The sequence below is a fragment of the Crotalus tigris genome, unplaced genomic scaffold (genome assembly GCF_016545835.1).
Source record: "Crotalus tigris isolate CLP2741 ecotype Arizona unplaced genomic scaffold, ASM1654583v1 scf7180000017607.2124824, whole genome shotgun sequence".
NCBI lineage: Eukaryota > Metazoa > Chordata > Lepidosauria > Squamata > Viperidae > Crotalus > Crotalus tigris.
In genome coordinates, this window is record NW_024096509.1 from 1,997,734 (window position 1) to 2,021,902 (window position 24,169).

General features: G+C 34.5%; 1 protein-coding gene across 3 annotated transcripts in view; it reads left to right on the forward strand.

Moving 5' to 3' along the window:
* Positions 1-24,169, forward strand: part of ATM (ATM serine/threonine kinase) — a 64,134-nt gene that overhangs the window by 30,644 nt on the left and 9,321 nt on the right. The window contains exons 28-55 of one of the 3 annotated variants that reach the window (XM_039322278.1): positions 175-301; positions 927-1,126; positions 1,678-1,852; positions 2,787-2,951; positions 3,214-3,346; positions 4,624-4,713; positions 5,923-6,094; positions 6,203-6,344; positions 7,307-7,483; positions 8,031-8,205; positions 9,348-9,435; positions 9,742-9,891; positions 10,838-10,946; positions 12,084-12,172; positions 12,260-12,362; positions 12,794-12,942; positions 13,471-13,575; positions 14,078-14,197; positions 16,785-17,019; positions 18,036-18,203; positions 18,412-18,531; positions 18,664-18,881; positions 19,384-19,591; positions 21,283-21,387; positions 22,401-22,559; positions 22,787-22,925; positions 23,495-23,577; positions 23,730-23,870. In XM_039322278.1, coding sequence (XP_039178212.1) covers positions 175-301; positions 927-1,126; positions 1,678-1,852; positions 2,787-2,951; positions 3,214-3,346; positions 4,624-4,713; positions 5,923-6,094; positions 6,203-6,344; positions 7,307-7,483; positions 8,031-8,205; positions 9,348-9,435; positions 9,742-9,891; positions 10,838-10,946; positions 12,084-12,172; positions 12,260-12,362; positions 12,794-12,942; positions 13,471-13,575; positions 14,078-14,197; positions 16,785-17,019; positions 18,036-18,203; positions 18,412-18,531; positions 18,664-18,881; positions 19,384-19,591; positions 21,283-21,387; positions 22,401-22,559; positions 22,787-22,925; positions 23,495-23,577; positions 23,730-23,870 — 4,045 coding nt within the window. Of the gene's footprint in view, positions 1-174; positions 302-926; positions 1,127-1,677; positions 1,853-2,786; positions 2,952-3,213; positions 3,347-4,623; positions 4,714-5,922; positions 6,095-6,202; positions 6,345-7,306; positions 7,484-8,030; positions 8,206-9,347; positions 9,436-9,741; positions 9,892-10,362; positions 10,743-10,837; positions 10,947-12,083; positions 12,173-12,259; positions 12,363-12,793; positions 12,943-13,470; positions 13,576-14,077; positions 14,198-16,784; positions 17,020-18,035; positions 18,204-18,411; positions 18,532-18,663; positions 18,882-19,383; positions 19,592-21,282; positions 21,388-22,400; positions 22,560-22,786; positions 22,926-23,494; positions 23,578-23,729; positions 23,871-24,169 lie in introns of those variants that run through there. The other 2 variants (XR_005554093.1, XM_039322285.1) reach the window with 2 other exon arrangements.

Sequence of the window (24,169 nt, forward strand, 5' to 3'; positions counted from 1 at the left end):
AAATCCTATTCATAAATTAAAAATGTGTGCTGAAGTTACTCTAATATAGATTAATCTATTTTCTCCTATGAAAATAGAAGAATTCATTCTCATTGAATTCTGTTTACTGTCATTTGAACTATATTCTCTTCTTCAAGCATTTTTTAAAATGTGTGATCTTTTCAATTCTTTCAGAGATCTGGATCCTGCTCCAAATCCTCCTTATTTTCCATCATATATTATCCAAGCTACACTGGATTACATTAATAGATGTTATAAAACTAAGTTCAATGATATTATAGCAATCCTTTCTAAGAACCCTGTAAGTAATTGATACTCAGTTTTGTGTTATGGTCACACTATTTCTGTATAGTGGTTATGTCATTTTAAATTACTGTGACTATATAGATTATATTTGTTAATACTGGACATCCCTCTGAGCATGGAACTTACTATAAATGTGTAACATAGGCAGAAAAAATATACTAATTTCTACAAAATCAGGCTATGCTATTATATAACCTGTTAAATCCAATAAGTTATCACACTATTAAAATAATAAAATAGCAATGTTGCTTGTCTTCCAGAGATCCTGCATTCATGGTCTTGTATATAATCATTAAACTGAATATTAAGCAAATTAAAATTAAAGAAGATAAGAAATTTTAGTACATTATTTGTATATTGCTTGTTTGGACAAGCAGAATTAATACTGCTTTGCTTTGGTTTGATGTCCAAATTAAGTTAATAGGGATAATTATTTAATGATATAAGCAATAGCTCAAATATGTCAGAGTTCTTGTGATTTCAATAATTCTGGAAAGATAAGAGATGGTTGAAGCATATTCATATGATCAGTGATCTAATAAGTCATGTTTATTTAAGACTAAATACTTGAAATACATTGTATTTAAAGATTGATCAGATAATATTTTCTTTTTGTGTAGGAGTCATTCCACAAAATTTTATTTGCTGTATGGAAGCAGGTATCTGGAACAAGAAACAATTATAAAAAACATAGAATGCTTATGATATATCATTTTTTTGTGAATCTGCTATTGAAAGAAATAAAGACTGGCTTAGGTGGCACTTGGGCTTTTGTATTGCGGGATGTGATTTATTCTATGATTCACCACATCAGCAACAGGTATGGCCATTCTATGTTATTTTGTCTTTATGTAGATTCTATTCAATTCTATTTCATTCATTTGAAATGATTTTTATCCCGGTTAGTCCTCTAGTGCAGAGCTTTTTAATATGACTGGCATTTGATTTGGAGAGCATACTAAACAAGGTTTTCACCTTATTATGTTTGAGCTTAGACTAGCTAATCTCCTTGTCAAAATTAATTTTCTCAATTCTTGACATGAACCAGGAATTATGGTTTAAAGAAACACTAGTTGTTAAATAACATAGAGTGGGGGTTTTGTTGTTGTTGCTGTTGACCCAATTAGCAACTGATTAAAGCCTATTTGTTCATAGCCAAGACATAAAGAGAATGTTGTATAATCCCAAATTTTTGCTTCAATATTTAGCCCCTAGTGGATTGTGTTCCATTATTTTTATTTGAAAAGATATATCTAAGATCTTTGCCTTTGGTAAAAATATTTGTATATTTTGTCCTTATTATGGTCTGTTCTATAACTGAAGCAAAATCATTCTTGTGTGTTATTAGCTATTTTCTTGTGTTGCTCTTAGGCCAAATCCTTTGAGAGGAGTATCCCTCCGGAGCTTCTTGCTCTGTTGTGATCTTCTCAATCGTGTTTGTCACACAGCAGTACAGTATTGTCAGGATGCCCTAGCGAGTCACCTCCATGTTATCGTGGGTACACTAATACCAATAGTTGGAGAACAACCTGAAACTGAAGAAGAGGTATGTTTCTGGAGGAACCATTTACTAGGCATTTCATTAATCTAATTTTTGGAAAGCAATGTTGTATTATTAACTTTTCATCTAAAAAGTGCAACTGTTTTATTAAGTTTGTATTTCACTTTTTGAATGATACAGAAGCATGTCTGGTCATCTTTTTTTCTTTGAAAGTAAAATCCATATGTGTCATCAGAATTATAAAATTGAATCGTGATTTATGAAAAAATAGCTCAGGAACTGATTAAAAATTGTTTTAATTGTGTTGCAGTTATGAATGTTGAAATCATATTTGGTAATTTTATAATTTTTGGAAGGCTACAAATTTATGTTTGCTGTAATCATTACCAAAAATTATGGTAGCATCGCCTCTCGTACATGGAATTCTTATTTATCTGCACTCATGTTTGCTTGAATAAAATGAGCTGCCAAACTGAATCATATTGCATTGTTGAGAAATTGCAGCTATAATTTTTGTCTTCAAACAGACAGTGGGGATCTTTGGATGTTCTTTCTTTGTTTTGCACAATAATATGAAGAACAAGCTTTGTCTTTTTAAAACCTATTTTTTTGCTATGCTGTATCAACTGAAATATGAAGTAAAAATAGAAAAATATTTAGTCCCAGAACTGTTCGTAGAAAGGATGTTTTTATTCAGAAATAAGTCTGAATAAAATAAGTCTTTAGTAATATTTATTCCAGAAAACTATTCAGAATTGAAGGCTAAAAGGTTCAAGAACATCCTTGCTTTATAAGAGAAAAAGACACAAAAATCTGCCTGTGCACTTATCTATTATTTCCATAAAGCTAGTTTTGGTAGAAGTAAAATATGGACTGCTAATATAGCAATCATGTGGTTGAATTGTGTGTTAATTTAAAAAATGAAAATGTGGTTGATACAATTACTATAATTGTTGTTGTACTGCTATTTTATTTTTAGGTCTTGGGCTTACTGAAGTATCTAGTGATAGATAATCAGAACAATGAATATTTATACCAAGCAATCAAATTATTAGATCCATTTCCTGATCATCTTCGTTTTAAAGAACTACGGGCCACTCAACAAAAGATTAAATACAGCACTGGAAAATTTTCTCTTCTGGAGGTAATATCTTCAGGTTTTAAAAAATGGAATCCAAGGCAATGTTTCATATTGCTGATGATTTTCTTCATCCTATTTGAACTAATTTTTTTATTATTTGATTATTTATATCAAAGCTCTTACATCATAAAGTGATTACAATTGCATTATATATTAAAAATTAGATTTATATCTCAGATTTTGAGGATGTGTAATGCTTTGCAATAGTTCTTTATAGAAGATTAAATTATGAATTATAACTTCATTGTCAAATTTATGTTTGCAGGAAATTAACCATTTCTTATCAATAAATATCTCCGATTCGCTGTTTTTAACAAGACTGGAAGGTTTAAATGATCTGCACAAACAATTAGAAGATCATAAAGAACAAATAATGGAATTTATGAAAAAATTTCAGGGTATGGATTTTCTAATTCTGATATATCTTTATGTTTTGGTCCTTTCATTCTTTTTCTTTTGTTTTCAAAGATCTAAGAAATAATTCAAACATGTATGCTTTTTCTTACGTAAGCTTTACACATTCCTAACTGATTATTAGCATAATACTGGAAAATAATATCAGTATTTCCTAATGAGTTTGTGGGAAAGAATGATCTATCTATTGGTATCTATCTCAATGAATGCATTTCTTTAATCTTTAATTCTTCAATCTTTAATCTTATAAAACAAGTCTGCTTAAGTCAGACATGTCAAACTCACAATGTCACACGACGTCGCACAACGTATTGGGACGGTTTTGCCATTACCGGCAATGGGGTGGGCGCGGCTTCTGGATGACATGTCTGGCCCGCGGGCCTTCATTTTGATACCCCTGGCTTAAGTGATATTGGTAATCCTCAACTTAATTGGTCACTTAATAACTACTACTATTAAGCTAGTAGCTTATTTTTCTTGGATCTTTGTGAGCCTGTTAATTTTGTTATTTTTGCTTTATTCCAATACATAGCTGTTGATATTATTACATTTTATAGGTATTTTAATATAGAAGTTCTTCATTTAGTATTTATATTTTGCAATTGATTGTAAAATGCTATAGTATTACTGCTCTTGTTTGGACTCAGAAACAAATCATAACTTTTGATTTATTAGGGAAAATATGACTGTCAATGAGTCTGCTTATTCTTTTTTTAAATTTTATAAACTTTATTTATGTAAAAATATACAGGTAGCTGTCACTTAGTGACCACCATTGGGACTGACAACTCCATTGCTAGGTTCTACAATTGTTAAACAGAAAATCTTGTGACTATAACTACCTAAAATGAGGGCTACCTGTAAAACCTACCTAAAACATCTGCCAATCCATTACAAAATTAGAAGGTAGCGTTAACATAGATCAGGGGTCTTCAAACTTGGCCCTTTTATGACTTGTGGACTTCAACTCCCAGAATTCCTCAGCCAGCATGCCTGGCTAAGGAATTATGGGAGTTGAAGTCCACAACTCATAAAAGGGCCAAGTTTGAAGACCCCTGACATAGATAAAGAGAGTCTGCAATGTTATAGGCACTTTCCAGGACCTGAATCTTAATGAAATCACGAATCAACTTCTGAGTGGTTTACTCTGAAGCCAATATGAACTAGAGAAAGGGAGAAATTTATTTGCTTTGCTTTTTAATAGAAATTGATACCTATGATACTACAGATGCTTCTAATATACATTTCTTTTAAATGTTAGAAAATCCAAGGGACTGTATTATAGTAAAGCTGATGGCATATCTGTTACAACTTTCAAAAACAACTGTACATTCTACTGATACTATCTTGGGTAAGTCATCACTTGTTTAAATGGGTGAAGATTTTTAATAGCTTGCTTCATGTAGTTTCATTGTTTCTTATAGTGAATATGTGAAAAACGTAATTGCAAAGCAATACATGTTTGAGTAAATACTGTTTTTAATTGTATTAATATTGTATTTTTTAAAGTTACTTGATTTGTGGAGGTATTAAACTTTGGAAATTAATTGTCTCCCTAAATTGGGAAATATGGTTTTATATGCAAAAAAAGTAAGCTGCAAAAGCTTGGAGGAGTATATCTGTTTTAAAGCTTGGAGGGTTGTCTGGTTTACATCTTCGATTCTGCGTACTGTAATTTGCATTTTCTCCAGTGGATATCAACTGTCACTGGTCTGTACAGTTCAATTTGAAAGTAATGTAAAACTTGCTTCAATTTAGCTACTGAAAAAGTAAGTGATGGCACTGAAAGGAAAGCGAGTTGTCTAAGTTTGCATACAATTACATAATGTTGGCCATAAATATCCATTTCTATAGTTGTCAAAAGCACTACATCCATATAGTTTGCCTACCATAGAATGCTGAGTAATATTTTGAAAATGAAGGATATTAAATGACTGTACTGGATCAGGATTCCAAGTGGTCCACATTTACCAACCGCAATTGGGACCACCAACATGGTTGTTAAGTGAAGTGGTGACTAAATGAAACCACAGCTATGCTTATGAACTTTGCTTTACCGACCTGCGAAGGTTATAAATATGAGGATTGTTCATAAAGTTACTTTTTCATGACAGTCGTAAACAGTTGCTAAACGAGGACTCTCTGTGTAGAACATATACTCCAATGCATATAGAGGGCACTATTCAACTTCCTAATTAGGAAACAGTTGTCAAAAATATGTATACTAAATTCTGAAAATTATCTTCTGCTTCTCTTTTTTTTCTTGTTCTACATTCAATTAGTTGAAGTTCATCCAATACCTGCTGAGAATATAGCTTTTGCCAAATCCCCAGATTTTCTGTTATGTTTCTTAATTCATTGAACAGGAAGCTAACCAATAAAGTACATATAAAAAGAAAATGCACTTCTGTTAATATATGATACATGCATACATTGTAAGCACTATGCAGCTTCTTCCCTCAGATTCTGCCGAAAGTTGTCCTCCTTGCATATTGATTTCTTTTTGGTTTCAAGTAATATGCAAAACCCACCTTAATAATGTTAATGTTTATATTTGCAGAGGCCGTTGCAAGTTGTTTGGGAGAAATTGGTCCTATAAATTTTTCTACCATAGCATTGCAGCACAGTAAAAATGGATCTAATTCCAATACATGTGATCTGTTTGAAGACAGAGAACTTCAGTGGATCTTTGTAATATTAACTCTCATAAATAATTATTTAATAGATCAATGGTAAGTGTATAGTGAATATTCAACACAATATGAGTGTATTGTTGGTTTGGGGATATTTTTGTACGTGGGTAGTATTTAATTGTGAAAAAAGGCTTTTACTACTTTCAGTATTGAAGTTCGATCAGCTGCTGCTGCCAGTTTGAAAAACATTTTAGCTACCAAAACAGGACATACATTTTGTGAAATGTACAAAACCAAGACAGATACAATGCTGATATACTTGAATCCTTTCAGAACATCTAAGAAAAAGGTATTGTATTTTACATCATACAAAATTAAATGAATTGTAAATTTTCTTCCTCGATTAGAGACAACAACATAGATTAGGGGGCTAATTTTACCCATTTTCAACACAGGCCTCTAAACGTCCAGCTGTGTGCAACTTTTTTTCAGTTGGCTCCAATCCTTCCCATATTTTAGTTAATCTAGGGTAGGAAGATGAAAATCAGCTCCTCCTCTGAAACTTGAAAACTGTCTGTTCCATATGCAAACTTTAGGTCATTCTGTCCTCCAGTAAGAATAAGCTGTGCCTCCTTCAGCAAACCAGATGGCCAATTGTATCCAACATCCAGAATAGGATTCACTGTGTTTTTCTCAAGGCCCAGTGTTTATAAGGTAGACTCTTGACTCCAGGCTATTCTTGCCATCTTGTTGTTCCTTTTTCAACTCTCTTCCAAGCAGTAATAAGGGAAAGAAAGTTAAGCAGCTGTTAGTTGCCTTGTGGTCTTTGTGGCAATCATACAAATTGGATGTAACTGGAGAGGAGAAATGTATGGGCAATGAATGAAGAGAATTTTAGAATCAGGATTCTAACTTCAGAGCAGTAATCCAAATTAAAGCATTCTTTGCACTTGATTGTCCAACTTCTATTTGAGCACATTTCAATTTTGAAATCTGAGAAAAAAAAATATGGACACTAGTAAAAAGTGTTTTCTGTGCAGGGCAAGCTATTTATAAAATGGCTACCAAGGAAGAAAGTTGGAATCTCAAGTTGCAATTGTTGATCTTACAAAGCAAATAGAACACCTGTGTCAGAAAAGGAAACTTGCTCAGATGCAAGCACATAGAGTAGAGAACGTTTTATGCAATGTTTTGTGTTCTCATAGTGGTAGTGTGTGTGATATTGTGACAATGGGAGAGATAAATAATTAAAGGGGCATTAACTAAATTTTTTTTTTCTCACTTTTATTTCTAAACAATAATGATATTTAGCTCTTGGAGGTGCCTGGAAAGGTAAGAGAGACTCCTCCAGAAGATCTCGATCGTACAACCTTGTGGATTCCTCACAGTGAAAGTCATGAAATTTGGATTAAGACCTTGACTTGTGCATTATTGGATAGTGGAATGATAACAAGTGAAATCCTCCTGTTGCTGAAGCCTTTGTGTCAGGTAAATTAGATTGACAGGACTGCATGCTATAGTAAAGGTTTCACTTGTATTATTTTTAAGAGTGGTCTTGATAGGGGTAGGATGTAAACACTTGAATTAAAGAAATTAAAACAGTTCTTTCTATACTGCTTTTTCAGTGACCAGTTGTCAGCCTTGCAGAATAACCAAATAGGAATCACAACCAAATGAGCTAATTCTAATTTATTGTAAGGTTACATTTTGACAGAAACTTGCAAGTCTGAAAGGATAATGCCCCCCCCCATCTTTCTTACAGCCCATGGAACTAGGGAGGATGTCTTTTGTACCTCTTGCCCTGCCCTGTATTCAGTTGCAAGCTATCCTGTCTCTTAAGTGACCATTCTCCTCACTGCGTCTCTCTGACCAAACTCCCAAGTCCTTTCCCACATACCATTACACCAATATTTCATTTTATTTTCATAAGAAATATGCATTTCTTAGATACTCTGATTTTCAAAAATGAAAATGACTAGTGGCCAATAGGAGAAAATAAGTGGATTTTCAAAACCTTATTTTGCATTTGTTTTAGGTTCATGCTGATTTCTGTCAAACTGTCCTTCCTTATTTAATTCATGATATCCTCTTGCACGACTCAAATGAATCTGGACACAATCTTCTGTCTGCACAAATTCAAACCTTTTTCATGACCTGTTGCAAATACTCATCACCCAGTAGATCGTCCACGCCTGCAAATTTAGATTCAGGTATGAGACTGAGGCATCTCTTGTGCTAGAATCTGAGATAAACTATTGAAATATTTTGTTTTTGTGGTGCAGCAGTGGCTGTGTCAGCTACAAAATAGCTCCTGCCAACCTAGCAGTTCAAAAACAGACACATGCAAGTGGGAAAGTAACAGCATTCTATGCCCCCTTAGCATATAATCATGCTGGGCACATGACCAAAGAAGTATCTTCAGACAACGCTGGCTCTCTTGGCTAGGAAACAGATGAGCACCACTCCCTAGAGTCAGACATGATTGAGCAGAGGAACCTTTACCTTTAAACAACATAAAAGTGGCAGGCACACACAATTCTGGCAGGAGATTATTCCAGAGGGTAGGACTTGTTAACATATTCATATACATTGATAATGATCTAATTATTGGTAATTTTAATGCCTATTCTCCCATGAATACTTGAGGTTTAGACAGAGTTTTGTCTTTAGAACTTACTCCAAATTGGGCTGCCCTTGAAGACTATCTGGAAGCTACATTTCCAGTATTCAGCATTCCTAGGTTCATCCACATTACAGTCATACTGTGTGGATTATGGGACCAGGTTATTTGTGTGACTGTGTCTCTCCAAGGACATCTGCCTATCCCTCAAGATTGGATAAGGTAGTCATGTTCCAGATCCCTTTCCTTAAACTGTGCTATCTTAAGAGGCCTAGGAAACATGCAACAGAACCTCCCTATGCCCCATGGAACACCCTTCCTTTGAGATCTGGTAGGTCCCTATCCTTTTAATGCTCCAAAAAACACTTCAGATCTGATTTTCCCTCCAAGCACTGGCATAGGCATAGGGACGAGTGTGTTGTTTGCTGCATCACAAAGTTTAGCTGTGGTATCAGGTATTTCTTTTTGGGGTTTACTGCTTTTGTCTTATTGATTATATCTCTCTATCCAGAGGTTTAGGTTTAAGATGGGCTGCCATATAACTTTTTAAAATAAAAGGATTCATTTAATAAATTGAATGAAAGAAATTCAAAAGCACTTTGAAATTTAAAAGTAGCATTCCTTAGGAACATTTTTCAGGTTCTGCATGTTGTATTGTAGGAGTTATTTACTGTATGTAAAGCTATTGTTCATTAATGAATTGAATTACTGTGAAGATGTTCTTTAATATAGAGTCAGAAACTCTAGCTCATGGACATTTGGATAAAATATCTCGAAGAACAATGCTTGCTGTAGTTGACTACTTAAGACGGCAAAAAAAGTAGGTTGAATTGTTTTGTTGCCTATATTTTAATCTATTATTCTTTTATTCAGAAAAATAAGACGTTATTTTATAGAAATAGGAAGTTATATGGTAATAATTGAATCTACCAATTGAAAGTTATTCTATTCCAATTTCTACTATAGATTACATTAATCAATTTCTTTTTTATTCTGGCATTATTTTAATTTAAAGCAATAAGTATGGCAACATCATGATGAAAATAATGTAACTTAGATTTGTGCCTCCTTCAATTGGAAACAGTTGTAAAATGAGACTATTGTGTTTGTCTGATATTTTATCCAGGAATCCTTCCAGTACCATCTTTGATGACAGCTTCTGGCTGGAATTAAGCTATCTGCAAGTTGCCATGGTAGCTCAGTCTTGTTCAGCTCACTTCACAGCTTTGCTCTATGCAGAAATCTATGCAGACAAAATAGGCAGACAACAGGAAAGGTAGTGTTAATTGCAGTCTATTCACGTTTATGCTAAATCTGTGATACAACTTATACAAAAGTGCATGACTTACAGACATCTTTCACCTTGAAAAGAATAAACTAGACCTGTTTTTTGTAGTTAAAGTAATGTGCAATACTTCAGATTTGAAGAGTGAAAACTGTTTTGGAGTACTTGTTGACAGTTCTTTAATCAAATGGATCTTTTCTTGGAATCATACTGAAGCTGATTAGGGTAATCATGTAATCCTGGGAAAAGACAAAGTTGCTTGGAGAAACTGAATAGATCAGGTATGTCAAACTGCTGGCCTGCGGGCCGGATGTAGCACGCCGAAACCGCGCCCACCCCATTGCCGGCAATGGGGAAAAAGTTGCGATATGTCATGCAACGTCGCAAGTTTGACATGGCTGGAATAGATGCTTTGTAAGTGTCATGCATATCCAAAGCTGCTCTGTTTCTTTGAATCCAAAGGGTTGCAACTGCCTAATTTCTGGTGCTATTGGTTTGAATCATTGACAGTTTCAGCCTATGGAAAATACTATAAAGAGGCAAGTATGGCAAATAATTTGGTTCTTCCATTCAATATGATCAGGAAAACCATGAATTTCATCTGAACCAAGATTCCTCAGCTGTCCCTCTTATAATGTCAGAATCATTAATTAATTAAAAGGAGCTTTTGCCAAGAAAACAATTGTTTTAGTTCATAGATTTCACAAAAATATTTTCATTTCACTGATATTTCACAATTAAAAGAGATATATAGTATTGCTTTATTTGTTGTAATTCTAACAAGTGTAAAATACATTAAATACAACAATTCATTTGCAGACCTCACCTAATACATGAAGTAAATGGACATAATTATTAGTTATGATTTGTATTTTCTGAATGCCCAGACACAGTATCAATTCTACTTGGACATCAGTTTTCAATTCCTTTTCGGCAGGTCTGCTTCTAAAGCAACCAGGAAACTAACATTTGAAGAAGGAAGTCAGAATTCAACATTTACTTGTTTAAGTGAGAAGAGTAAAGAAGAAACTGGCATAAGTTTGCAGGTATAGAATTTATTGTACTGTACTTAAAAGTGGTCATTGAGGTCACTTAGAAAGGTTATTTTTAATGTGGTTTAATAAAAATAATGCATATAATTAGCAGTACTACATTGTGATGGCACTTATAGAGAAATAATTGTTATCTTTTAATGGTGGCAAGATCACTTCCATAAATTAGCAACCTTCCCCAGATATATTAGAGTTAATTCCAATTAATTCCAAACTATTACTGTCTCCTGTGTTCCAAAATCTAATTCACTTTAACAACAAACTACTTAGAATTGAGGTAAGATGTTACTCCCAATTATATTATTTGAGGCATAATTTGTAGGTTTCTCTAATATTTATTTCAAATTGTGGGATTCAAATAGATATTTTAGTACATTTAGAGAAATATTATACAGTGTTTCTCTGAACAGCAAACTCTTTGCAATAGCACAAACAACTTTTCAGACTCTTATCTGTTTAACAAGTAATTCACTAGATGATAGGATAGTTACTATTCAAGAAAAAAGTCCAAGAATACAAAGTGTTCTTTTTACCAGTCTTCTGAATATGAAATAATGAAGTTATTAGAGGCTTGTCCATATGCTAATAGTTTATAAAACAGTCAATTGCTAGTATTGTTTGTACTTGTTCAGTTGATTATTGTTTGTACTTGTTCAGTTGATTACCACAATATTTTTAAATAACAGGTTTTAAAATAGAGGTAGTCCTCGACTTACAACAGTTTGTTTAGTGACCATTCAAAGTTACCATGGCAGTGAAAAATGCAACTTATAACCATTTTTCAATATCACAACTTTTGCAGCATCTCCATGATCATATGATCAAAATTCAGATGCTTGGCAACTGGTTCATATTTATGATTGTTGCTGTGTCCCAAGGTCATGTGATCACCTTTTGTGACCTTCTGTCAAACAAAGTCAATGGGGAAGCCAGATTCACTTAGCAACCAGGTTACTAACTTATCAACTGCAGTGATTCACTTAACAATTGTGGCAAGAAAGGTAGTAAAATGGGGCAAAACTCACTTAACAAATGTCTCATTTAACAACAGAAATTTTAGGGTCACTTATAGTCGTAAGTCAAGGACTATATTCAAGACTTATTTGTCAGTTAGTTTCTTTTTCCCCTTAGGACCTTCTTATGGATATATACAGAAGCATAGGAGAGCCAGATAGTCTCTATGGCTGTGGTGGAGGAAAAATGCTGCAGCCATTGACCAGGTATTAATTATATTAGAAAATTAACTTTATTGTTTAAAAAAACTAGGAACTAGGGTTAAATGTTATTGTGTAATGTTATTTTACCAGGATAAGAACATATGAACACGAAGGAACATGGGGGAAAGCTCTGGTAACTTATGACCTTGAAATCAGCCTTCCACCATCAATTCGACAGACAGGATTGGTAGAGGTAATATAAACGCAAAGTTGTTGCTAAGTACTGCTAATGGTGTGTATTTTTGTATTTTGTTTTATAAAATGTGTTACAGTTTTGGTTTAGTCTTTTATGCTGCCTAGACTCATTTCTGTGAGATGGATGCCTTTACTGAATTGTTTAAATAAATAAATGTATATATGAAGGAAGCAAGTTAGCACTTTATTAATAATGCAATTCCATTAACTTAAAATAGTTGTTGTAAATTCTATGACCTATTTCATTGAAAAAGAAATCATTTAAAAATAATTACGTATATTGATCTTATAAATCTTAATATAATTAATGGTAAAAATAAGATATTTGCAACTAGTAAATATGCATTGTTTCTAATCTAGATTGGAAATGTTTTCATAAATCAGACTTCACATATTATTATATTAACATTAAGTTTCATTGATTAATAGGCTTTGCAGAATTATGGGCTATATGATACACTCTCCATCTACTTAAAAGGATTGGAACAGCAAAATGAAGAAAGCTCCATAGAATTACAGGAGATTCGTTACCAGGCAGCTTGGAGGAATATGCAGTGGGATCAGATCTCCTCAGTCAAGTAATGCAAATTATCCTGAATTTGTTTGTAATTTTTAGTGTGTGTGTGTGTGTGTGTGTGTGTGTGTGTGTGTGTGTATACATGTATATAGATATATTAAAATTACAATATATGAGAAACAGAGTCAATGGTTTTTGTCCATGATTGTCAGTTAGCAATCAACAATTGTTTATTTTTCAAGGCACCAAGTATTATGCGAAGAATTTCTAAAATTTGTGAAAAGGGTGGGAAGAAACGGTTGTAATTCTGAATCATGACTATAACAGAGAGTAACACCCATACTGGCATTCGGCTATTTCACTTGATTTTATCTTTGCTTGCAGTTCTTATTTAGTCAAATTGTATCTGGGAAATGTCTGTGGAGGTCTCACCTAAGAACATGTTTAGCCGTGTAAATTCTATGATTTAAAGCTCAATTCTGTTATGGGAAGCCTTATAGAACATGTTAACAACTATAGGAGTTTTTAGGTCTTAAAAAGATGATTATTGTAAAATTTAAGTCAAAAACTATGTTGCTTTTATTTTAAGAGATGAAATAGAGCAAAGAGGCTACCATGAATCACTGTATGATGCTCTACAATGTCTACGGGACAGAGATTTCTCTACTTTTTATGGAAGATTGAAATGTGCCAGGTAAGAAGCCAGCTTTAAAACTGTCATGTATATGTTGTTAACAAATAAAGTATTGGTGAATGTCACATTTTCTTATGTGTTGTAGTTTAAATTAGCCAATAAATGTGCATCATCAGCAGAATGTTCTTTCAGAAAATTTTTCAGTAATTTTAAAAAGTTAAACCTTTTGCTTACAGTGTGAATCATAAAGCAGTGGAAATCTTGATAGATAATACATTTGGAAAATCAGCAGTAAGGCATAAATCTTTATAAAGGTGTAAACTGACTTTAAAAAAAAGTTTTCCAGACTAGACAAAAATATTAGTGATTCTTCTGTATGCCACATCAATATCAGCTTATAATTTGCATGGTTTTATTCAATAACATGCAGTTTGGTATCTGTGTTCTTTTCAATTTTTTTTTGTAGTTAAATGAAATATTCTTCATAATTTCTGCTTAATGGCTTTTGAGTTGGTTTGCCTATAAACAGTGGATTATAATTATTTCTTCCTTTTATTTGTAGAATCAAAGAAGTAGAAGAACTACTGAAAGGCAGCCTTGAGTCTGTATATTCATTACTGCCTACGCTGTGTAGGCTACAGACAATTGGAGAGCTGGAATATGTAGGACAACTTTTCTCTGGGTATTACTATTTCTTTATACATTATTTTAGTCCTCTGAAAATTTTCAATGCTTTGACTGTGTAAAATCAAAGTCTCTTAAATGTGTGATGCTTTGTTGTATGCCTAAATAAAAATTTAAAAATATAAGTAGTATAGCAATACCACTTAGACTTATATACTGCTTCACAATGCTTTGCAGTCCTCTCTCTAAGCGGTTTACAGAGTCAGCCTATTGTCCCCAACAATCTGGGTCTTCATTTTATTGATGTCGGAAGGATAGAAGGCTGACTCAACCTTGAGCCGGTGAGAATCAAACTGCTGAACTGCTGGCAGAAGTAAACTGCAGGACTGCCCTTTAAGCACTGTGCCACCATGGCTCTTTATATTATACTTTTTGCTGAGTAATTTAATGAGCTCATTAAGTAGCATTTTTTGCCATTGGGCTGGACTCAAACACAGTCATTCTTAAAGTGAAATATTTAGTTCAATAATATAACTAGAAGTCTCATTGATTTCAGAGAGTCTGCTATAAACATAACTAAATCTGGAACCAGTCCATGACGGTAGCGGTGTAGAAATGTGATAAACAAAACCTAGGGTTTTTTAAAAAAAATATACCATACAGTACAGGTTAGTAAAGCCCTGGAGGCTTATTCTTCATTGATTTGCCTTCAAACGCCTAAGGGACTTGGCTCAAATCGTAAGACATTAACAATTAAAACACTTCTTTATTCCTGCTTGGTTCTTATGTACACTTCCAAACACAAGTATGCCTAAACCAGATTTCTGAGCAAAACATGAGTATGAATGTGAAAGGTATAATTAGTTTCCTACATTATACTTCTATATTAGATCTATAAATAAATAAATTCCCCAAATGATAAACTTATGGAGGATCTTGTATATTATTGTTCTCTATGACTGGCTAAATGTAAGCATTATGATCAGAAACACCATATCTTATTTGGAATATTGCTATTGCAATATACCAACACTTTCCAAGCATCCACAGGCTCTCTGCTTTCATCAAAATAAAAGCACCATTACAAGCACTACTCCTTTTAGGAGTATGTGCAGTACTGTGACACATGTAGGAAAGGAGTGGTGTTTGCACCCTCCTTCCCTCACTGACACTGCATTCTCAAAAAAATCTCCTGTCCTCGTGTATGTCCTCTCTCGCCATTGTTATTTATATATACATTAGAAATTCTTGCTAGAGTAGTAAAACAAGAAGAGCAGATTAAAGGATTTAAGATTAAGAAAGAAACATACAAACTTCAAGCTTATGCAGACAACTTAGCATTTATATTAGAAGACCCAGAACAATCAGGGCAGAAACTATTTGAAAGGACACCTTTTTCATGTATGGTGGACATGTAGAGAAGCACAGGTGTACTGGTGTATGGTCTGGGAATGGGCAGTACTAGGACTCATATACAAAGAATGCGTTTGGCCATGAAGTCATGGCCCCTCACGACCACATCTTACACAATAGGAGCAAGCATATTTTGCAGTAGGTAATACACTACTTTTATCTACCTTTTGGTTTCCGAGGCAAAGAGGGCAGCATGATGACTGTTATATTGCTAGGAATGCTGGCCTTTGTAGTCAGTCAGATCTAGAAATCTAATGATGATGCAGGTGATGCCACTGAGACAGTAATATGTGTTTTTTTAATGATTATATGTGATTAAATCAGGTTTTGCCACACCTCTTTTTTAAACTCTGAGACAGCAAAGCAAATTTTTTATTGAACCATCACATCCTCCACCTTTCTTTTAATTGCAGCCTATATGAACTCACTAATATAACAAGAGACTTGACGGTCCACTTCTAAATTACATCCATGTGTCCTTAAACTGACCTTGATCACCTTTTTCTGTTTCAATAATATATTAGAAAAATTATGACTCATAGCAAAGACCCTTCCTTCTTCACTGAGAGGAAGGGAATCATAATTTTTCTAATTGCTACAAATACCAGGCAGTTAGACTGCTTTTGTCTGGCAGCCAGACCTCAACAACTCTCTTGTCCCTTAGAGTTGGTTCAGTGTATTCCCACAGAAAGTAGCCCAACTTTGTTTCTTAAACTATTTTAATCCCTTGAGGGATCTTTGACCCATTGTAGACCCATCTGACCAAGAATGATATTTCAGCAAATAAAATGAGCAAGCACAGTACATTAAAGATGGTCTTAACATCTGAGTATTACCTCCTATTGGACATACACCCTTGGGAACTGAATTTGGCCTTCACAGTAAAGAGATAAGTTAAGATATAGACCAGAAGTGTATAGTTGTATATAAATATATTATATATAATTAATGTACAATATGGATGTCAGTCAAAGATGATTTACCATGTTCAATGTTTTTAATCCTTTTTTTTCTTTGTACTCAATAAAAACTTATAAAAAAAAACTCCTGTAAAAAAATAATTCACTCAATCCTGATAGTTTTTCATGTGCTTAGTAAAGATTTCATATAGAGATTTTAATTTCTCACCTGCCATTTACAACTTGATCCTAGGTTTTAAACTAAGGACTATTTGTGGCTAACATTTTATTAATGTTTAGTCAAAGCTTCTTAGTTTTATTCTTTGCTTTCAGGTCAGAAACTAATAGCCAGTTGCATAATTTGCATCTGAAGTGGCAGAAGCAGTCCCAACTTCTTCAGGATAGTGACTTTGCTTTCCAAGAGCCTATTATGGCTTTGCGTACAGTAATTCTCAAGATTCTTCTGGAGAAGGAAAATGAGAATGTCCAAACAGAATGCATTAAAAACATCCTCACTGAACATCTTGTGGAACTATCCAGATTGGCTCGAATGGCGAATAATTCACAAGTAAGAATCAACCGTAACTATTTCCCGAAATTTAATCCTATGCTTTTATTAACGTGCAAATATTGGATATATAAAGGATTTATCTTTAGGTTCTTCATAGAAACAGAGCTTGTCAGCTGGAAAACTAACAGCCTGGGTTCAAGACTTGACAGAGTGAAGTCCCGTTACTTGCCCAGCTCCTGGCCACCTAGCAGTTTGAAAGCATGCAAATGCAAGTAGATAAATAGGTACCACTTCAGTAATAGTGTTCCATGCACCTTGGCATATAGTCATGCTAGCCATATGACCTCGGAAATGTCTTCGGACAATGCTGGCTCCCTTGACTAAGACATGGATATGAGCACTGCCCCCTAGAGTCAGAACAACTGGATAGGGCAGGGGTAGGCAACCTTGGCTCTTTTATGACTCGTGGACTTCAACTCCCAGAATTCCTGAGCCAGCACAGCTGGTCCATGAGTCATAAAAGAGCCAAGGTTGCCTACCCCTGGGATAGGGGAAACCTTTACAGTCACTAGCATACTTTCAGAATGTTTTATTCCACAAAAAGTAGAAGCATAAATGTATCTTTATGCTAAAAATAAGAGGTATTGTAAATGAAATACATTGTTCTAGTAACCATAAGATTCTATTTTGGTGTTTGTTCATAAGTAATATCAGCGAATATCCTTCCATCATAAAGTGGATATCTCCCTCCCTCCTTTCCCCCCCCCTCTCTCTCCCTCCCTACCTACCTACCTACCTACCTACCTATTTACCTACCTAGCATCAAAATGTTTTCCTTTTTGTCCATGAAGGCATTATAGGCCTCGAAGCATGCACATATCTTCACTCAAAGCTTGGCACTGTTCATACAGTTGTTAATTTTCTACTCTGGATTAAACCATAAAAATAGTTGCCAAATTTAACTTTTTTATTAGAAAAAAACATTGTATAGGCAAAGGGCCTTAAATTCTGTGGTGCCTTGATTCTCTAAAATGGAAAGGAAACCACAAAGAGTTCTTTGTGTTTGTTTTCAGCTTCCAGAAAGAGCAATCTATGAAGTTAAACAGTACAGCCCAGCTAGACACGGAGTATCAGAATGGAAATTAGAAGAAGCTCAGGTGTTCTGGGCTAAAAAGGAAGAAAGCTTAGCACTGAGTATTCTAAAAGACATGATCAAGAAATTGGATGAAAATTGGTCTGAGGTAGTATGATTTATTTGACTGATGGGTTTGGTAGTAATAAAATTGTTTTAAATTCCTGCTTTGTTTTGAGAAATATGTGGTTCTATTAAATAAGAAGAGCAAAGTATTTTAAGAAAAAATGTCAAAGTGAAAAATAAAAGAGATGCTGGGAAAAAGAGTTACTTAATATTGTAGTAAAATATCTGATCTGCATTGTTCTTACTCCAAGGTTGAGAAAGACCCACATCTGAAATTAATTTACACAGAATGCTTGAGGTTATGTGGAAGTTGGTTAGCAGAGACCTTTTTAGAAAATCCTACCATCATTATGCAGAACTACTTGGAAAAGGTAAATGATTCGGAGAGAATCCTAGAACCTGTGCAAAATATTTGAAAATTAAATTTGGTTTACATTGTTCTATTTGTTTAATTGTTACTCTCTTTAATGGCCATATTTATCCTGTTTCTAACATCGCTCCAGGCAGTTAAAATTGCTGGGAATCACAGTGACGACAGCAGTGATGAGCTGAAGAGAGGAAAGATGAAGGCTTTTCTGTCTTTGGCTCGTTTTTCGGATACTGAGTACCAGAGAATTGAAGATCGTATGAAATCATCAGAATTTGAAAATAAGCAAGCTTTGCTGAAGAAAGCCAAATATGAAGTTGGCCTTATAAGGGAGCATAAATTTCAGACTAATAGGTAAATCTCACAGCTGAAACCAGCCACTGTTAGTAACTTGATTGAAGTTTCCAATAAGTGATCATGGACACCATGGCATTTTTCAAACACTTAAGATGGCATCCATGCCCAAGGGTTAAACAATGGTAATAAAATGGCCACCCTGTGAGATAGCTAAATCTATGTTCTCAAAGTATCTTTAAGATTTTAGTTGTTTAAAATTTTTAAGTACAACTTTTTTGTTCCTATTTTTGGGATGTTTTTACATGATATTGTCCATTCCTTTGAAAAGCTGCAAGTATGCAAGCCAACACTATTGCAATAAAAATGAAATTAAGATGGTCCTGGTCTTTTTATCTTGGAATTCTTTAATTTCACTGTATTATCCTGATATTTATGGGACAAGTAGTTTAACAATGAGTTTCTTGCAGGATAACTGTATAATTATCTTTTGTATAATTATTGGTATTTAATCAGAGGAGTTTTGGAATGGAGGTCTTATTTCTCATTTTGTACTGCTTAGATACACTGTGAAAGTTCAGAGGGAGCTGGAAATAGATGAATGTGAAATTCGTGCTCTGGGAGAAGATCGTAAGCGTTTCTTATGCAAAGCAGTTGAGAACTACATTATGTGTTTATTGAGTGGAGAGGAGCACGACATGTGGATCTTCCGCCTCTGTTCTCTCTGGCTTGAGAACGCTGGACTTTCTGAAGTCAATGACATGATTCAGGTTGGTCTTGCTGAAGTCTTATTTTTCTGTTTCATGTTGGGGTTGCTTCATATTGAGAACCAATTTGGTACAGTGGCTAGAAAGCAGGACACTTAGTGCTTGGCCTGCCTTAAGCAGGAAGCCTGTTGGTTGACTATGGGCCAGTCACTCACTCTCAGCCCTAGGAAGGAGACAATGGCAAACCACGTCCAAAAAAAGTCACTTCAGTGAGATGGCTGATGTAGAATGAGACAGACAGGCAGACAGACAGATGATAGATAGATAGATAGATAGATAGATAGATAGATAGATAGATAGATAGATAGATAGATAGATGATAGATAGGTGGGCGGGCGGACGTACGGACGGACAGATTCACTCACTCAAAAACTGCTGAGACTTGCCCAGGAATCAATGTTGACTCAAAGGTACATGCACCTACAAACACATATTTGAGGCTAAATTTAGGGCCAGCTGCTTTTATGTTGTGAATCTTTGATTTGGATCTAAGCCTTTATCATGTAAATCCAGCTTTTGTAAAAAGACCTATGCATGTTGATTTGGATTTTACACATTTTGTGCATATTTATGCTACCTGTACAGTTTCTCAAAATCAGAACAAATTTTATATTACATTATTTCATTATTGTTGTGGGTTTCAGTAGATAAACTATAGTTGATTAGTTTGAAGGATACTATCTTGTTTTTCTCCTACATAGAGAAATGATTAGAGCTAAAGCATTGCATTTGACACACTCTTTGTTTCTTCTCTCTCACTCTCATTATGTCTGCCTCACCTCATTAGCTTTTGTTCTTGGGATATGTGGCATGGCTATCTGAATTAATTAACATCAGCTTGCCATCTTAATAGTGTTTTTGACTGTTACTTTTTCAGGCTAGTATAAGAAAGTATCCAACTTGCATAAACATCTAATTATGTTTCATATTGATTCTTTTTTATACCAAGCACACCTTATCTTTTGTAGCTTTATTTGTTTTTTTACTTTTCAGTCTGGTCTGTGGGTTGCCTCTGTGGCAAAGGGAAAGAAAACACCCAGAGAGGCTTAGATATAAAAGAGATCTGCTAGTCTAGTTAGCCACGTAGTATTATATTTGCATGGCTTTCTTAGGAATATAGGTAGTCCTTGCTTAATGACCTTAATTACCAATTCCATTGCTAAATGAAACAGTATATGAATGTGCCAACTTACGACAGCAGTTCCAGTCGGGATCCTTAAGTAAAATATCACATGACTATTGACTTTGCTTATCAAAAGGAAATGCTGAAAATGATGATTATATGACCACAGGATGCTGCAACCCTCATAAATGCACGAGGGTTGCCAAGCACCTGAATTGCAATCTTGTGATCATAGGACACTGCAATAGTTATAGTGTGAAGGCAAGTCATAAATAATTGTTTTCAGTACTGTTGTAACTTTGAACAGTCACTAAAGGAATGGTTGTTAATCAAGGGCTATCAGTATATTCAATCCCAAGATCAGATTAATATAATCATTTTCTTTTGTTGAAAAGATAATGATACTTCCATATTTTAGTGATATTAATAGTAATGGATTATAGTCACTCTGTTCTGGCATTCATAAAGCTTATACAAACATCTTACACTGTTTAAAAACTGCCTGTGTTTAAATACTAAATGCACTTTCCTATTTTGCCTCTATTTTACATGCTCTTTTGCTGCACAACAGAAGGAGGCACAGAAAATCCCATCTTACAAATTCTTGCCATTAATGTACCAGCTGGCTGCTCGAATGGGAACCAGGATGAGTGGATTTCATGAAATTTTAAATAATGTAATTGACTTTCAATTGTCATGTACGGTATCTTCCTGATTTACAAATACAGAGTTTTTGTTTGAATTTTAAACAGGTAGGATAGGAGAACGGTATAATTTTTTTTTCTCAGAATGCATGTGGACTGTTGAGCTAATAGAATTCTTTCTACATTGCTTTAGATACTTTGACAATGCTAAAGGATTTCCTTGATTTATAATCGGGTCAAACAACCTTGTCAAGAAGTACTCACTATGACATATGTTACATATTAAATATTTTTGGTGCGGTGCGCCCAAAAAACTAGGTAGTCCTCAGTTTATGTCCACAGTTCAGAGTTCCAGTGGCACTGACAAAATGGACTTATGGTCGGTCCTTGAAGTTCTGTCTCTGTCATGGTGTCCCTGTGATCTTGTATCCCAAAGATCTTCTTCTGCCTATCATCCTTCCTGCCCTCTGTAGTACACACCTGTTTGTGGCATTCCCCTGACCTTGTGGCTTCTGCTGGCCCATCTGCAGCCTCCACTGGCCCTCCCCTGATTCTTCCCTTGTCCAAAAACCTATCTGTGGTACCCACACCCATTGTGACAACTGTACTCCCCACACTCCTTGCCTAGGACTCCCGCCTCTTCCCACTTAATATCCCATGCACCCTGGGGTTACGATGGCACCCAGGACCGCTGACGTTGTCTTTGCTAAGCTGTGTGTTCATATCATGTCGCACTTTATGACTGCATCACTTGGCAATGGCAATCCTGGTCCCCATTGTTGTAATATCCTGCAGACCCCTTATAAGTGGGATTAAAAACTAGCTTTCATTTAATGTAAATAAAGTGAAACTTATATTAAATTAATTAACTATAGCTAATATAAATCTTTAGGGAGGAGCCATATATAAGGGTTTCCAGGTCGATATGTATACTTCTGAGTTAAAGCACACATTGGACATTATTGTTGAAACTTTGATGCTTGTTTAATGTTCAGTTAGTATTTTATTTTAAATAATCAACTTTTTAAATATTTTACTTGAATAGCTTATAGCAAAAATTTCTCTCGACCATCCACATCACACTTTGTTTATAATTTTGGCATTGGCTAATGCCAACAAAGATGAATTCCTGGCCAAGCCAGAAGTGACTAAAAAAAGTGGACTAATAAAAAATGTGCCAAAGGAAACATCTCTTCTTGACAAGGTACTTAAATTTAACTGTATTTGCATTATTTCAGGTTGTAAAAAAAAGTTTTGTTAAAGGAATCATACAACGTTATCAACTTTGAAGATGAGGATAAAAAAAAATTTCTTCTGTAATGTATTCTGTTTCCTCATATCAGATTTATTTTAAGTTTTTGATTAATTTTATTTTTTGCATTTGAATTGTATTTCAAACTTCCTTTTTTAAAAAAAAAACTCATCCTGCAGGATCGAATGAAGGCTGCTAGCAGGATAATTAACATTGTAAAACGCAAAAAACCTGATATGGTGGTAAAGGTTGAAGCCCTTTGTGATGCTTATATTATTTTGGCAAACATGGATGCAACTCCCTGGAAAACCCACAGAAGTAGGTATTTGGAGAATTGGGGATTATTTGGATGCTTGGAATCAATTTATTCCTAGTTCAAACCCTATAGCAGGGGTAGGCAACCTTGGCTCTTTTATGACTCATGGACTTCAATTCCCAGAATTCCTGAGCCAGCATGGCTGGCTCAGAAATTCTGGGAGTTGAAGTCCACGAGTCATAAAAGAGACAAGGTTGCCTAACCCCTGGCCTATAGTAAAGGGGAGTGTTTTCTGTCAACAATGAATTTTACTTGGAGTATATTATATAGGAATGCTGTATGTTGTAAATATTTTTCCCAACTTGCCTAGTAGATGAGAGTTGATTGATTTGGCAGGGTATGAATCCAATAAATAAATAAATAAAGTTAATTAAAATAAATTGTTCAGTAGTTGCTAAGTAGAACCCCTGAAATAACTTTCAATAGTATCAGAAATGTATTCTGAACTTCTTCAAAGACTGTTCCCCAAGCATTGACTTTTCAGTATGTCAAGGAGTGCTGGCCTGATAAGTTATATTGATTCAATGAATAGCAAATATTTATTAATATGAGGCATGTATTGTTTATCCAGGAGGCATAAATATTCCTTCCGATCAACCTATAACTAAGTTAAAGAATCTAGAAGATGTTGCTGTACCTACCATGGAAATTAAGGTAACTCAATTTAAGTTAAATTTAAATCTCAGTGTGTTGCGGGTAGCAGAGAAATAAAAACATCCTTTACTGTTCAGTTGAACATTTCATTTAGGGAAGGGACAAATTGCAAGAAATATCTACATTTCATCTAAATTTCTGTGTGGTTTTAGGTGGATCCTAGTGGCAAATATGAACATTTGATTACAATAACATCATTCAAACCAGAATTTCACCTAGCAGGCGGGGTCAATCTGCCCAAAATAATAAATTGTGTTGGTTCAGATGGACAACAGAGAAGGCAGCTTGTGAAGGTGAGTTCTCTATTTCATTATGAAATATGAACAGGATTATAGATTTGGCACTTTTGTATGCTGCTGAGTTCTTCACATCAGAATAGGTATGATAAAATATTCAGTCACAAACCTACAATCAGTGGAAGTATACCTTCACTGTTAAGCTTATTTCTCATTTGAGGAACATTTTAGTATCGGAATGCATACATAGAAAAATTTGTTTCTTCTTCCAGTACCATTTTGAATTTGCACTATTGGGTCAGGACTCTACCATGGGAGCTTCTGTATATTTTTATTTCCTTGTATGAGAGTTTAGA